Source organism: Odocoileus virginianus, chromosome 29 (genome assembly GCF_023699985.2).
Source record: "Odocoileus virginianus isolate 20LAN1187 ecotype Illinois chromosome 29, Ovbor_1.2, whole genome shotgun sequence".
In the NCBI taxonomy this organism is placed as follows: Eukaryota; Metazoa; Chordata; class Mammalia; order Artiodactyla; family Cervidae; genus Odocoileus; species Odocoileus virginianus.
The window spans coordinates 27,128,706-27,144,000 of NC_069702.1; the positions used below are offsets into that span (position 1 = coordinate 27,128,706).

The 15,295-nt window shown below is 36.6% G+C and overlaps 1 protein-coding gene across 1 annotated transcript in view; it reads left to right on the forward strand.

Moving 5' to 3' along the window:
• Positions 1-14,258, forward strand: part of RASSF6 (Ras association domain family member 6) — a 62,799-nt gene extending 48,541 nt beyond the window's left edge. The window contains exons 5-11 of the mRNA XM_020885327.2: positions 550-647; positions 2,025-2,209; positions 5,871-5,972; positions 6,581-6,632; positions 12,261-12,379; positions 12,465-12,562; positions 12,660-14,258. Coding sequence (XP_020740986.2) covers positions 550-647; positions 2,025-2,209; positions 5,871-5,972; positions 6,581-6,632; positions 12,261-12,379; positions 12,465-12,562; positions 12,660-12,735 — 730 coding nt within the window. The 3' untranslated portion in view covers positions 12,736-14,258. The remainder of the gene's footprint in view (positions 1-549; positions 648-2,024; positions 2,210-5,870; positions 5,973-6,580; positions 6,633-12,260; positions 12,380-12,464; positions 12,563-12,659) is intronic.
• The last annotated feature ends 1,037 nt before the right edge of the window (positions 14,259-15,295 follow it).

Consider the following 15,295-nt stretch of genomic DNA (forward strand, 5'->3'; position numbering starts at 1 on the left):
TTGAAAATTAATAGTACACTTTATAAATCATGATGTCCCAGAAAAGGAATCTTTTCCAGAGATTTTCCTGCTTTATAAATTGCATTCTTTGTAGTGCTCAAGGGTCTTAAAAGATAGGTTTTATATCTTATTATCCTGGAATCACTTTACCTTAAAATGCTTTGAATACAATAGGAGCTCAATGCAAGTTAGAATAAACACTTTTGTATCTAAACGCACTGAAAAGCATAGTGAGGTATCTGTGTAAGAATGGATTTTGTTGATTTCTACACATTCCGTACATTTTACAGAATCTATATAATTTTTTGTTTCAGTATGTAACTAATGTACTGAAACACATGCTAAAAATCAGTACAAGAATTAATTAAAATGCATGTTGACTACTCTGGTATAGATATAGTTTTACTAATATAAAAATTGTTAAAATTTAGGCTGGTATGTCTACCCACAGAGGCCCATGGTACTATATTAATATTGTAAATCTGGAAACCATCATAGGCCCTTTGATAAATAGAATTGATATCACTTACACAATTTATTACTTTTCAGGGGAATGACACGCTGGGGAGAATTTGATGATCTTTATCGCATTAGTGACTTGGACAGGGATCAGATTCCAGTGTCTGGAGGAACAGGTTCCCAGGAAGGTCAGTATCAAACTCTTATTAATGAGGAGACTCTTTTAGATACTATAATGCATGAATCCTAAATGTTTCTCTGAAATATAACATTTTATATACCATTACTTATTAAACTCTTATTTTATATTTTAAAAATGTATCTTAGGAGCATACCAACTTAAGTCACTACAGTGCTCATATAATGTTTAAGAACCTTACTTTGCTATATAAAAGCATTTTTTAAATTGTATTAAGTCACTTAGCTTTATTAGATTAGGGAGAACTAATGGTTTGAATAAAGCTTTTCATACATAAAATTGTTCAATATTTCCCCCCAAGGATTAGGATCATTTATAACACTCAGTAGTTGTTTATGTTAAGGCCAAGCCCTTCAGGTTGAATTCTACATCTTTTGAGAAGCTAAACATTTTAGTTAATACTTAATATGACATGGCTCCTCAGAGGCAGATATGCTGGGTTTCCTATATTTGATAGTGTTGTTTTAAGCATTTATATGGCTGAGTTGCTCTGCTCTGTACCTGAAACTATCACAACATTGTCAATCAGCTATATTTCAACATAAAATAACAAGTTTAAAAAAAGAGAGAGAAAGCTACTTAAACATCAAGTGAGTTCATATCAAATTTGACAAACCAATGGAAAAGGCCAGCTCCTATGACCTGTGACATCAGTAATCATAACAATGATGATATAATACTGTTAATTTTCTGTCATTTACTGAGACAGGCATGATATCTTGTATTTTACATGGATTTTCATTTTTATATGGTGTATAGAGATCCAAGGAGGAGCTGATGACTGAGACTGGAGTGGGGTTCACATTTCTGGAATGGTGATATTAGCAGGCTGATTTCAGATTGAGCAAGGGTATCATGCTGGCATTATCTTCACGAAGCTACCAGCAACTTCCAATGTGTAATTTTTTTCAAAGCATTCCCAATTCATCCCTTCTACTGTCCTTTAACAACTCATATTCTATAACAAACATGATGCTCCTTCCAGGACTCCCTTATTTTTGTCTTATGGCCTTTTGGCATCTTTTATAATTAATCCATTGACAACACTCATTTCAACACAGGGGAATCCCAATATCTTGCCACCAAAGATATAATAAAAATCTATTTGCATTTAGCACCAGTGCTAGAGAAAGATGAAACATCACTTGCTTATACTCTGACTACAATTAAATTAAAATTCCAAGGTAAAATGGAACACAAGTGTCACCAGATGGCCCTATTCTTAAACAAGATCATTGCTATTTTCTGTTTAAAAGAATGTTAGTCCATTGCTTAGCCACATAATTACTTATTAATACTAATCCATCCATGATGCAAAGAGATGAGCAGCTAAATTATATGGGTTTATAACCTTTATTCTTCCCAGACTATTTATCTTATCACAGTAGCACTCTGAAGCCTCATGCAAACAAAGAGCCTGAATCCCCATTCCTCTACAGAACTATGAGTGAAGCAACCCTGGTGAGGAAAAGGATGAAGCCTCCGATGATGGACAGAAAAGACAGACAGAAGCATAGGGCCTCTATTAATGGACACTTTTATAACCATGAAGTGAGTTACAATTCCATTAATGTCATTTAAAAGAATGCTGTCTATTGTGCTAACAATATCACTGTATTGAATTTACAATTCAAACTTACAATACTATCAGATATACTACTGCTATTATTACTGGGTACTCTCTGTTTATTTGGCATGAAATTGTTTTGCTGGATTATCTCATTACTCACTAAAACATAATCATATGAAGTAGATACTATTATTTTCCCTATTTTATATGTGAGTTAACTGAGGCTCACAGCTGCTGTTCAATCACCCAGTCATGTCCAACTCTTTGCGACCCCATGGACTGCAGCACGCCAGGATTCCCTGTCCTTCACCATCTTCCACTTTGCTCAAATTCATGTTTAGTGAGTCAGTGATGCCATTCAACCACCTCATCCTCTGTTGTCCCCTTCTCCTCCTGCCTTCAATCTTTCCCAGCATCAGGGTCTTTTCCAGTGATTCAGTTCTTCGCATCAGGTGGCCAAAGTGTTGAAGCTTCAGCATCAGCCCTTCCAATGAATATTCAGGTTGATTTCAGGATTGATTGACTGCTTTGATCACCTCAGATTCACAGACATTCACAGAGGTTACACAATTTATCACAGGTCACACTGCTTTTAAGTACCAACTCTGAACTCAAATCCAGCTTTGTCTGATGCCAGAACCCAAGTTCTTAACCAGCATGATTGGTGAACCCTAAGTGGCAGACCCCATGATACACACTGGAAATATACAGATCGCTCAGCTGGTGCCTTTGCCAGCATGGAGCTTAGTGCTGGGGCAAAGAAACCAATACATCCGTAAATGTAATTAGAATCATGTAAGTGCTGCAAAAGATATTGCTTTAAAGTATATTCAAACATTAAATTTGAAATAAAAGGATTAAGCCAACTATAACCCTGTTTATTCTGATCAGTTAAATTTCTAATTCTAGGTCTTACACATATATACATATCACTTTTTACACAAGTACAATTATAGTTTATATAATTTATATTCTGATTTTTTCACTTAATATGTGTTGAACTTATATGTGCCTTTCTGTAATATTTGTGAGACATTTAACTTGGCCGAAGGTAGGAAATAGATCATTTTTTTTCTAGAACTCAAATTTTTTATGTCATGTATTTTAACAATCATTCATCCATTCATTTAATAAATACTTTAAAACCACTCTATGTGAGGCACCATTTTAAGCTCTTTCATACAAAATATTAATTCATTCATCATAAGCTTTTTCCTTAGAGGGCTTTCTACCTTTTTCCTTCTTCCTCCCTTGGAAGGATATCCATATGTCCCTTTGGAAACTGCTGGGCAGAAATCTCCCCTGTGAATTTTTGGTTCAAATTAGACATTTTTCTGTCTCAAGAATTTCCTCCCTGGCCAAAACATAGTATTGACAGTCCCCTACAGATATGCAACTACCGATAGTCCTGGTCTCTTCTCTTCAGAATTATGCTGTATGTCATCAGCACATGTAGGGTGGTTTGTGTTAAGAAAGGCTGTGAAAGCCAAGTACTTCTAAATGAGCAGCTTCCAGATTGGTCCGCAGTACTAAGAATGAAATCGGCACTAGGTTGGCAGCACAGCATCATAATTCAAATTCTTGATCTTTGCAGTTTGATGACTTGATTGCAAATTCTTGCTGAACAAATAAAAAATCTCAATCTCCTAGCTTTCATCCTTCCTTCTTTACAAGGCTGTTCATGGGATTAAGTGGATTGAGGTGAATTCAGCATTTAGCATAGTGTCTGCACAAAGGAAGAACTCAGTTTACATTAGTGTCATTGCTGTTTATTGAAAGAGATCAAGTGAAACTAAAACTATTTCATACAAATGTCATTCACTACAGTATAATAACTAGCAGAAAATGAAACCCCAAAACCCAAAGCACCCTATCAATGGGCATGCAATGATGGGCATCTAGGGATTTCAGTTGAAATAGTTGTAAGATATGTTTTTATATCATGAAAGCTCTTGATAATGCCAATATTGAATAACACACTTATTAGAGGCTTAGATTTTGATACATAGTCCCAAGGAAATACTTCCAAGACCCCAGTGGATGCCTGAAACCAAGGTTAGTACTGAATTCTATATATACTATGTTTTTCCCTATACATATTTACCTATGATAAAGTTTAGCTTATAAATTAGGTAAAATAAGAGATTAACAACAATATCTAACAATAAAGTAGGATAATTATAATAATACACTGTAAAAATGTTATGTGGATGTGGTCTTTTCCTCCCTCTCAAAATATCTTATGTATTCAAGTTTATAAGGGCAGGAGATGATAAAATGCCTATGATGTGACAAGATAAAGTGAGGTAAATGACGTAGGCATTGTGATGCAGCATTAGGCGACTAATGACCTTCTGACAATGTATCAGAAGGAGGATCATCTGCTTCAGGTGATCCTGGACCATCAGGCTGTGATGAAGTTGATAGATGTCTGTCAGAAGCAGACATTGTCGGTGGGTGGGGATCTTGAGCAGGGTGGAGTAGGATGGTGCAAGGTTTTATCATGCCACTCAGAATGGCTTCCCTGGTAGCTCAGATGGTAAAGAATCTGCCTGAAATGCAGGAGATCTGGGTTCAACCCCTGGGTCAGGAAGATCCCCTAGAAAAGGAAACAGCAGCCCACTCCAGTGTTCTTGCCTGGAAAATCCCATGGACGGAGGAGCCTGGTGGGCTACAGTCCATGGAATTGCAGATTTGGACACTACTGAGCAACTAACACTTTCAGCACATGTTCCAAATGCCACACAGGGACTTCCCTGTAAGACTTTGCCTTCCAATGCAGGGGGTGTGAGTTCAATCCCTAGTCAAGGAGCTAAGATACCACATGCCTGTGGCAAAAATAGAAAAATCATAAAACAGAAATAATATTGTAACAAAGTCAATAAAGACTTTAAAAGTGGTCCATATCAAAAAGAAAAAAAAAACTTCAAAAAAAATGGTGTACAATTTAAAATGTGTGAATTATTTCTGGAATTTTCCATTTAATTTTTTCATCTCAGGATTTTATTTTAAAATAGGAATAAAATTATGAGTAAAAAATTTATGGTTATATGTTTCTTATAATTTTTATGGTGCATTACTAATCCCCAAGAGGGATGTGTCAGACTTATTGGATCATGGCAGCTGTTTACCAAATTTCATCTAAAGGGCCGACTATTGATTAAAGCAACTTGTGGGAAAGATTGTTCTAAATATTCAATTAGCAGGACTTTTACCCAAATCCTCAGTTGAGATATAAGCTGAATCACATGAAATTGCCAGCATTGGACCATTTCTGACCAACTGGAAAGGAATGATTTCATATGGTTCAAATGAAAACAATTTAGAACAATTACTCCCAAACAGGAGGGAATTTTGAAATCTTAAATTACAGTAAAGAATGGTACAATTATCTAATGAAAATATTTCAAACATTCTCAAACAATGTTTTACCTAACTTACTCTAGAAACAATATAAAGCTGCTTAAAGCCATACACAGTACTCAGCAACCAAAACAAAGAAAGTAAAAATAAGAAAGCAAAATTTTAAACTCATGATCTTGGATTTTTTGTGTGCAAAGGAAGGCCAGATTCAAGAGACAGACTCTTGCTAGTTTGTCACATATGTCCTTAAAATTACAACAATCTTTTTTTTTCTTCTAGACGTCGATTTTCACTCCAGCTTTTGGATCAGAAACTAAGGTCAGAGTAAATAGTAATATGAGAACTGAAGAAGTAATAAAGCAAATTCTCCAAAAATTTAAGGTAATCTTTATCAGTGAACTGAAGTATAAATATCTTGTGTATAATTTAATTGTAAACACATAAATGGATTTTTCTGAAAAAGACATATAAGCATGTATATCTAAATTAAATATTCAGTTCCAAAAAATTCTTTCCTATGTATAAGTTGACCCTTGAAAAACACCTGTTTGAACCCCATGGGTCTATTTAAATATGGATTTTTTTGGTCAACTTTTTATTTTGTATTGGGATATAGCCAATTAACAATGCTGTGATAGTTTCAGATAAACAGCAAAGGGACTCAGCCATGCATATTCATATACATGGATTTTTTTTCAATGCATATATTACTGTTTACAGTACATGGTTGGTTAAATCCATGAATACAGACCCAAGAGCACAAAAGGTCAACTGAGGGCCTAGAGTATACATGGATTTTGGTATCCACAGCAGATACCAAAAAACAACTGTAGAGAATCTTTTAGTAACTGCACTGAGAAATTACCTTATCCCCGGGGAACAGAGAAGATTTTATATCTGAAAGTGAAAAATTAAAGTGAAGAAACAGATACTTGGCTTAGAAAACACTAACAAAGAATTCACGTCTGTCCATTCTTTTCCATTGACAGATTGAAAATAGTGCCCAGGATTTTGCACTTTACATTATTTTTGCAACAGGAGGTAAGAAAACTTGGTTATTCTTACATGACTGCAATGTGTTGTCGGTTCCTGCCCATTAATAAGGCAGAAAAGCAGTTTACCTCTTTCTGCGGAAGGAAGGGAAGGAGGGAAGGAAGAAAGAAGAGGTGGAGTGTTTTAGATTATTCATTCTTTTCAGTTTCAAAGGAAGACAACCTAAGAATAAGGGATCCTAGAAGAGCTTATAACACAAAAGACTTTGCTTGTTGGCCAGGCATTAAACTATCTGAATGGTGATCCAAGAGCCCTGGAGAACAGGTGGAAGATTCCCAGAATTGTAGGCATTTTGGTTGTTGATCTTTGTATTCCTTTCTTTTTCATTTTCCCTTATCATTCTCGCTTTTACTAGAGTCATCATTGCATACCATTATTCCCTATCTCATCGTTACCTCTTTCTTAGCACAGCGTCTGACACATTATGGGAGAGTTCCCTCTTCCTCAGTAGAGAAAAATGTGCAGAACTATGTGGTGGGGGTAAAAGTTAGCATCAGGACCTTGCAAAGAGACTATGTGTGGGGCGAGAGGAGCAAAGAGTAAAAGATGGATTAGATAAACCCTAAGGCAATATTGAAATGAAATTTTTGAGAGCCTTAAAATAGAAAACCCAGAAATAAACTCTTGCACCTATTGTCAATTAATCTATGACAAAGAAGGCAACTACACAATGTTGGAGACAGTCTCTTCAACAAATGGTGCTGGGAAAATGGGACAGTTAGATGTAAAAAAAAGAAAAAAAAGTTAGATCATTCTTTAACTCCATATACAAAAATAAGCTCAAGATGGATTTAAGACCTAAATATAAGATTGCATACTATAAAACTCCTAGAGGAAAACATAGGCAGAACACTCTCTGACATAAATCGCAACAAAACTTTTTTCAATCTGTCTCCCAGAACATTGGAAATAAAAACAAAAATAAACAATGGGACCTACTGAAACTCAAAAGCTTTTTCACAGCAAAGGAAGCAATAAACAAAACAAAACTATAGCCCGCTGATTGGGAGAAAAATGTTTGCAAATGATATGAATGAAATGGAATTAGCCTCCAAAAATTACAAACAGCTCATGCTACTTAACAGCATCAAAACAAACAGCCCACTCAAAAAGTGGGCCAAGGACCTAAACAGACATTCCTCCAAAGAAGACATACAGACAACCAAGAGGCACATGAAAAGCTGTTCAGCATCGCTAATTATTAGACAAATGCAAATTAAAACTACAAGGAGATAGCACCTCACACCAGCCAGAATGGCCATCATTAAACTGAAAAATTTTGAAGTTATAGAAATGGCTCATGTTGTAATTTAAGTGTCTGATCACTTGAGCCAGAAATTGAATAAATAAAATACATTTTGATCCAGAACAACTATAAGAAAATGGAAAATTGGATATCCAAACATATACAAAATTAAAGTCCTTACAAATTGAAAGCTTAAATATAAGAAATATATATATATATAAATCTTTGAAAGTTCTGAGTGTGTGTGTATATTCATTCTGGTTGTTTAGGAGAAAACTACAAGATAAAAATGCTGGACTGTATAAAATGTAAAAGATACAAATAAAAGACTGTGAAGACTATCAGATGAAAGATTAATACCTACAGTATCAAAAAGTTCTTGCAAAGTGATAACAAAAAGGCAACCAATCCAATAAAAATACAAAGAAGTATGATAAAGCAGTTCAGAGAATAACAAAATAACCTGTAAATATTTTTAGGAAAGTCTAAAGCTTAAGCGAATGCAAGTATTAAAAGAAATGCAAAGGTCAAGGACATGTATATTCAACCCACAATGCCATATTATCTTTTATCTGTTTCTACCTACTGGCTGGCATGGATAAGAGTAAAAGAGTATGTTCATGCAGTTCTGGAGAAGATCTGACTCCTCCTTTCCTGGAACTCATTTTAGCAATATTTATTAAAAATCTATAATATACATATTCCTTAGCCCTGCAAATCCACTGGTGAGAATCTGTTTCATAAAATCAAAGAACTATTACCTACATATTTATATGCAAGGTTATTTATAATGATAGAAAGCTAAAGGCAAAGTTACCCATCATAGAAGAATGATTTAATATGTGATTAATATGCAGCTATTAAATGAAATGAGTTAGATCTGTACTAGTTGGATGGAGGGAACTCTACAATACATATTTATTAAAAATGCAACATGCCTATACATGTATAGAGTATGATTTCATTTTTTAAAAAGAATTATAAATCCCTATTTAAATATGTGGTTTATATGAGTATATGATTAGGGAGAAAGGTATGGAAAGATAAATTCAGAAAAGACAATGGGAAGGAGAAAAAGCATTAAAAAAAAAGCAAAAAATAAACTTTGATTTTTTTAAATGTGTACAATAAAAATAGCAAGTGTGATATGACCCCTTTTGTGTATTGTCTGTGTGTGTACCTAAAAAGACATGTGGAGGAGTGTCCTCTCACAGTGAAACACTGCTTATCTCAGAGTTCTGGGATTCTGGGGAATTTTTACTTTCTGCCTTGTGCTTTTCCTCATAATTACAATTATGTAAGCTCATAACCCAACACTGTATAAGGGTTTTTAACTTTATTGATAAATAATTAGGATAATTGACAAATATAATTGAATATATTTAAAGTGTACAACATGATTTGACATACATATACACTGTGGACTGATTGCCATGATCAAGATAATCAACACATCTATGAGCTCACATAGTTAATGGTTTTTTTCTTGGGCTGAGAATGCTCAAGATCTACTCTCAGCAACTTTCAAGTGTACATTAGATCCTCAGAATTTGTTCTTCTAATAACTGAAAATCTGTACCCTTTGACCTACATAACCTCCTTTCCCCTCTCACAACATGTATGTTATTTTAAAATCAGAAAAAAGAAGCCTATTTTTACTATAATTTTACCTGCAAAAATCACATTTCTTATACATGAAATTTCTTATACATGAAATCCAGAACTGAAGGTAATCATAACTAAGACCTTTTTAGGGACTAAGAATAAGGAAAAGAATGGAGCAGAGTGCCTGTTTGTGTAGTAATGTGGAAAATAGATTAGTGTATTTTTAAAACCTTTTATCTACTAAGCCCATGATCTATAACTGTTTCCCAAATTGTGGCACACTTCAGAATGACCTGGAGAGTTCATTTAAAATACAAATTCTCAAGCCCCTCCAGATCTAAGGACAGTCTGGGAATACATATTTCTAATAATTATCCCAGGTAACCATGAAGTAAGAAACATTGCTTTATATTATCAAGCATAAAACAAATTGAGGATGCATACCCAAGCTAACATAAGATGTAAAGTTCAAAAGAGGGTTCTGCCACACAACCCAGCAATCCCACTGCTGGGCATACACACTGAAGAAGCCAGACTTGAAAGAGAAGCGTGTGCCCTGATATTCATCGCAGCACTATTTACAGTAGCTAGGACATGGAAGCAACCTAGATGTTCATCAGCAGATGAATGGATAAGATAGTTGTGGTACATATACATGATGCAATATTACTCAGCTATTAGAAAGAATGCATTTGAATCGGTTCTAATGAGGTAGATGAACCTGGAGTCTATTATACAGAATGAAGTAAGTCAGAAATAAAAACACTAATACAGTATATTAACACATATATATGGAATTTTAAAAGATGGTAATGATGACCCTATATGCAAGACAGCAAAAGAGACACAGATATAAAGAACAGACTTTTGGATTCTGGGAGAAGGAGAGGGTGGGATGATTTGAGAGAATAGCATTGAAACATGTATATTGCCATATGTGAAACAGATGGCCAGTCCAAGTCTGATGCATGAAACAGGGCATTCAGGGCCAGTGCACTGGGAAGACCCAGAGGGATGGGATGGGGAGGGAGGTGGAAGGGGCGTTCGGGATGGGGACGCATGTAATCCAGGCTGATTCATGTCCATGTATGGCAAAAACCACTACAATATTGCCTTTAATTAAAATAAATTAATTAATTTTAAAAAAAAGAGGGTTCTGATGGGCAAATGAGAAGAGCTGAATTATCAAGGTTCCCCATTGCTTCAGAAGTCACAGAGGAATTAAAGCAGCAAACACTGACTCTGTGGACACAGTAATGAATCATATCACCAGTTGTGGGGAAGCTGGGCTTCTAAGTTCTGGACCCTGTCTTGTACTTTTTTGCCGGAGAAGTCCAGTCCAGGGGATGAGAACAGTTCTGACCCTTGGAACTTTTAAAAGCCCAAAGAAACACATGATACCAGAGAGGGGACTAACTGGTCTACCTTTTTCCCGTCAGTCTATTTCAACAGAGCAGACAGTTCTTTAACCATGTGAGTCAGACTGTGTCACACCTCTTCTCAGACCCTCCGATGGTCTCCCTTCTCACAGCAAAGTCAGAATCTTTGTGCGGGTCCCATTACCTCTTCTCTTCATCATTTAATAGCCCTCTCCTCATCTCCATACCAGCCACCTTGTTCCCTAGCTGTTCTTCGACATCTTTAGGCATGCACTGACTTCATGGGTGCTCAATTTACTTACTTATTCTTTTGACACACACTTCCCGTAAATAGCTTCATGATTCCTCTCTCATCTCCTTCAGGTCTTTGCTCAAATATTGCATCTTCAGTGAGGCCTTCCTCAGCCATTCTATCAATAATTTAAAACTTTTCCCTTGCACAAACATATTTGTACACATTTCTACCCCCTTCCTTGAGTAATTTTCCCCCTGAATACTTATCACTATATATGATAGGTTTTATTGCTGTATCTTTCTTATCACCATCCTGTCCATGAGTGTAAGGTCCATGAGAGAAGTGAGTTTACTCTGCTTTCTTCTATAGTGTTCCCAGCACAGAGAACAAGGCCTGGTATATAGTAAGAACTCAAAAATTATTTGAGGAAGGAAGGAGGAAAGAAAATGATTGTAAAGGCACTGTGTCCTGTTCATGCTTCATTCTGATAAAAATGAAGTCATAGATGTGAAACTACTTAGGCAAAAAATTAGAAATATTTTGTGGTAGAAGTGTTTATAATTTTTGGAAATTTGAAGTTCTGGGAATATACCAAATTGGAAGTTATTTTCTTTCTCATGTCATTATTATGGCTGAATGGATGAAGCCCATAGATGTATGAAATAATTAAAAAAATACTCCTAATATAAATAACAATTCAGAATATATTTTTAAAGAAAATCCAAAGATTGGATGTGAGGTGAGTGGGAAATGAAGAATTGAAGATAATTACAAAGTTTTGCACCTGAGCTACTAGAAGGATAGAATTACATTAATGGAACTAGGAAAGATCAATAAATATTTATTGAATGAATGTCTTTAGGTTTTGCAAAGGCAGAAATGGGACGGCAGTGTCCGAACATCCAAACCAAAGGCAAGGTTAGAATTCTCAGATAGAAAGTCAAATCTCAAAGGATAGCAAGAGAAAGTCTATTTTTAGTTCATTTAAAGATTTTAATTTCAACTTGCTTCTTTGAGTGAGTAAAACAACTCCTGTTCTTTATAGGTTTTACAAAGTAAGTAGAAGAAGCAAAATGAATGGACAAATTATGTTCCTTTTTTTTCTCTAGAATGGCCTCCTGACTGTAGTTGATTCTTATTTTCATTTGCAGAGCAGAAACGGCTAAATAAGACAGACATTCCGCTGCTGCATAGACTCCTACAGGGACCGTCCAAAACGAATGCTCGCATTTTCCTCATGGATAAAGATGCAGAAGAAATTAGCAGTGATGTATGGATGCCGTTGCCCTGAATCTGTCTTTGAGCTCTCCTGACCTCCCACACAAATGCTCTATCTTTTTGTTTTTTTCTTTCAGGTGGCTCAGTATATTAACTTTCATTTTTCTCTCCTGGAATCCATCCTTCAAAGATTAAATGAAGAAGAGAAAAGAGAGATTCAAAGAACAATAGCAAAGTAAGTCAAGAGCTTGCACGCTGGGTGCTTGGTTCTTTAGTAGGTTTAATGCAGGAAATGTGTCAATGGTTAATACTCTGTTTCTCCTTATTTTCAGATTCAGTACAGAAAAGGCAATCATATTGAAATATCTTCGAAATAAACGGGTAATAAAAACAGAGACAACAGTTTAGCAGTACAGGTCACTATTGCTAAGACACTTGAACAAAATTAGAAGGTTTTAGTACTATTTCAGTGCATAAATTCTATACTTGCATTTTTAAAAAAAGTATGTGAACTTGAATCTATAGGAAATTCAATGTAAGGCCTGTCTCTCTCTGAAGTGAAGAGGTTAGGTAGGATTCACAGTTGGACTGAAAGAAACTTGAATTTAGTTTCAGTAACTAAAATAAGCTTGGATACTATGTATTCCAAATAGGTTTTAGAGTAAAACACTCAGTGAACTTGAATTTACATGTAGCTTAAGCATATTTAACTTCAACTGTCAAGAGAACTATCATCAACTAGCTCTCAGAAATGATTCAGAAGTAATAGCTTCCAGCTCTTGAAATAAAATATCAGCACATTATTATCCCACCAAGAAATCTGATGGTGATGGTATTTCACAGTTCCTTAAACTCTAGCCTTTTCATAAAACCTAGGAGTGTCTTTCAGTCCTTCGAGCTATCTATAACATCAGAGCTACCTGTCCTTTGGGACAGAAAACATTATGGACTCTGTTAAGAAATCCAGATCATAATTCTCTCAACCTGAGCCCTTCTTTTTTCCTCCTCTGTTCTACTGATGAATTTCAAAAGTGTTCTTAAGATTTTTCTTAAGTCAATTGAACTAATTTTCTTTATTTTTCCAAGCAAACATATCATAGAGATTTAAGGTATTTCATCAGCTCGGATAAGACTTGACCCATGATAACCATTTGTTGCTGGATGAGTACAGAAGATAATGCGAAGCTGTGGGATCTGAAGTTGGGCAGGAAATCTGGAGCTCTGTTCTTTTTCTCCAGAATAACTCATTCTACAAGACAGGGCTCAGGGTCCTTCAAATCCACTTCACCAGTCTGAAAAAGCATTGAGAATGCCACAAGTATCACCTGTGATTTTACTTATGAACTCTGTATTAAAATGGAGATTTATGCAGCTTTTTTCCATACTATTTCTATTTGCATTCCTCATAAACATGGGATTCAATGGACTCACCAACTCAATGGACATGAATTTGAGTAAACTCCAGGAGCTGGTGATGGACAGGGAGGCCTGGCATCCTGCAGTCCATGGGATCACAAGGAGTCAGACACAACTGAGTGACTGAACTGAACTGAATAAGCATTGGATTAAATTGATTGTATTACACATACTATAGGATAAGGTTGAGTGTAGTAAACCCAGTTGGAAGATCAGTTATCAAAATATGAAACATGTTTAAGACAAAGGTATTACTTCCCAATGTCACCAAATCCCAAACTGGACAAAAGTAAAAGTGTGCTATGAACTTTTCAGTCCTAGGAAATCTCCTCTATTGAATAAGATAGTGGCTTGCATCTTTATCCTTTTATCTATGAGTTAATAAGAAAGTCTCAACTCACTAAAATAAAGCAAATGTAGTAGTTAAAGCTCAGTATACTTATTTAAAGTAGTCTCAAGTACCTGCCATAAACACAACAAAAGATCCATCTTTAATATCTTGAAAGTCTACAAAATGGAAAAAAAAAATAACAAGTAAGACACATGGTTTGAAAAGTAAAATTGCAGAAGAGAAAATGCAAATGGCTACAAGTGTGTGGGAAAAGTTTTATCTTAATAGTGATCTGTGGTATTAGTCTGTGTCTAATGAGGAGACAGAAACCACACAGTTATTTAAATGGGGGTTATAATTTCATATAAAGAACTATTTAGCTGTGATAATAAGAGAGTAACTATAAAAGTGGAAAGGGAACTCTAAAGGGTACCCTAGTCTGAGGAAGAATCCCCAGCTAAGGAGGAGCTTGGAGGAAGGAGTTGAAATGCACTGAAGGTGTGGCTGCAGCCCATCGCGCAGAAGAAACGTCTTCTGCTCCCAGGTCTCAGCAGGGCCACAGCCACAGGATACGCAGGAGCAACCCCCTGGAGCGTGGAGCCAGTGGGCAAGTGAGCACAGGGGCTTCTCTGTGGGCACAGGGCCAGATCACACAGTGTCGGCGTCTGGAGGGCTGCAGGAGCCAAAGTCTGGGGCCCAGGTAGGCTGAGGCTGAGGGGTGGGCACCCCGATGAAGCCAGGGGCGCTGCCGCCAGTGCTGCTGGGACTGTGAGCTGCGGGAACCATCTCCGCAGGAACCTAGTACATCTCTATGGATGCCGCGGGCTGTGGCATCTTTGAGGCTGCATGGGACAGAGATGGGGCAAGTGGCTTACTAGGTGGTCAGCCCCACAGAGCACTCTCTGGGAAGGTGCGGAGAGTCACGATCTGCGTTAGAGCCCAGGACTGTCAGGGGCTCCAGGCTGTGCCACCGCAAACCAAATCAAGAGCTACAGAAGGGGTTGCGGGAGCAAATGCTAAAGAAAGCTGCACCCACAGGCAACTAGCGCTGAAGAAACCATTCTGGGAGGAGCCCCGGAGGAAGACAGTCAGCTTCCCGGGAACCTGGCAAGCCAGCCCCTAAGAAATCAGGAAAGACCTGCTTTCCTCCTACAGCGCTTCTCCGGCGCCCTCTACTGGCGAAGCATGATATCGTGTAGGCTGCAAAGGAAGCGTATTTCA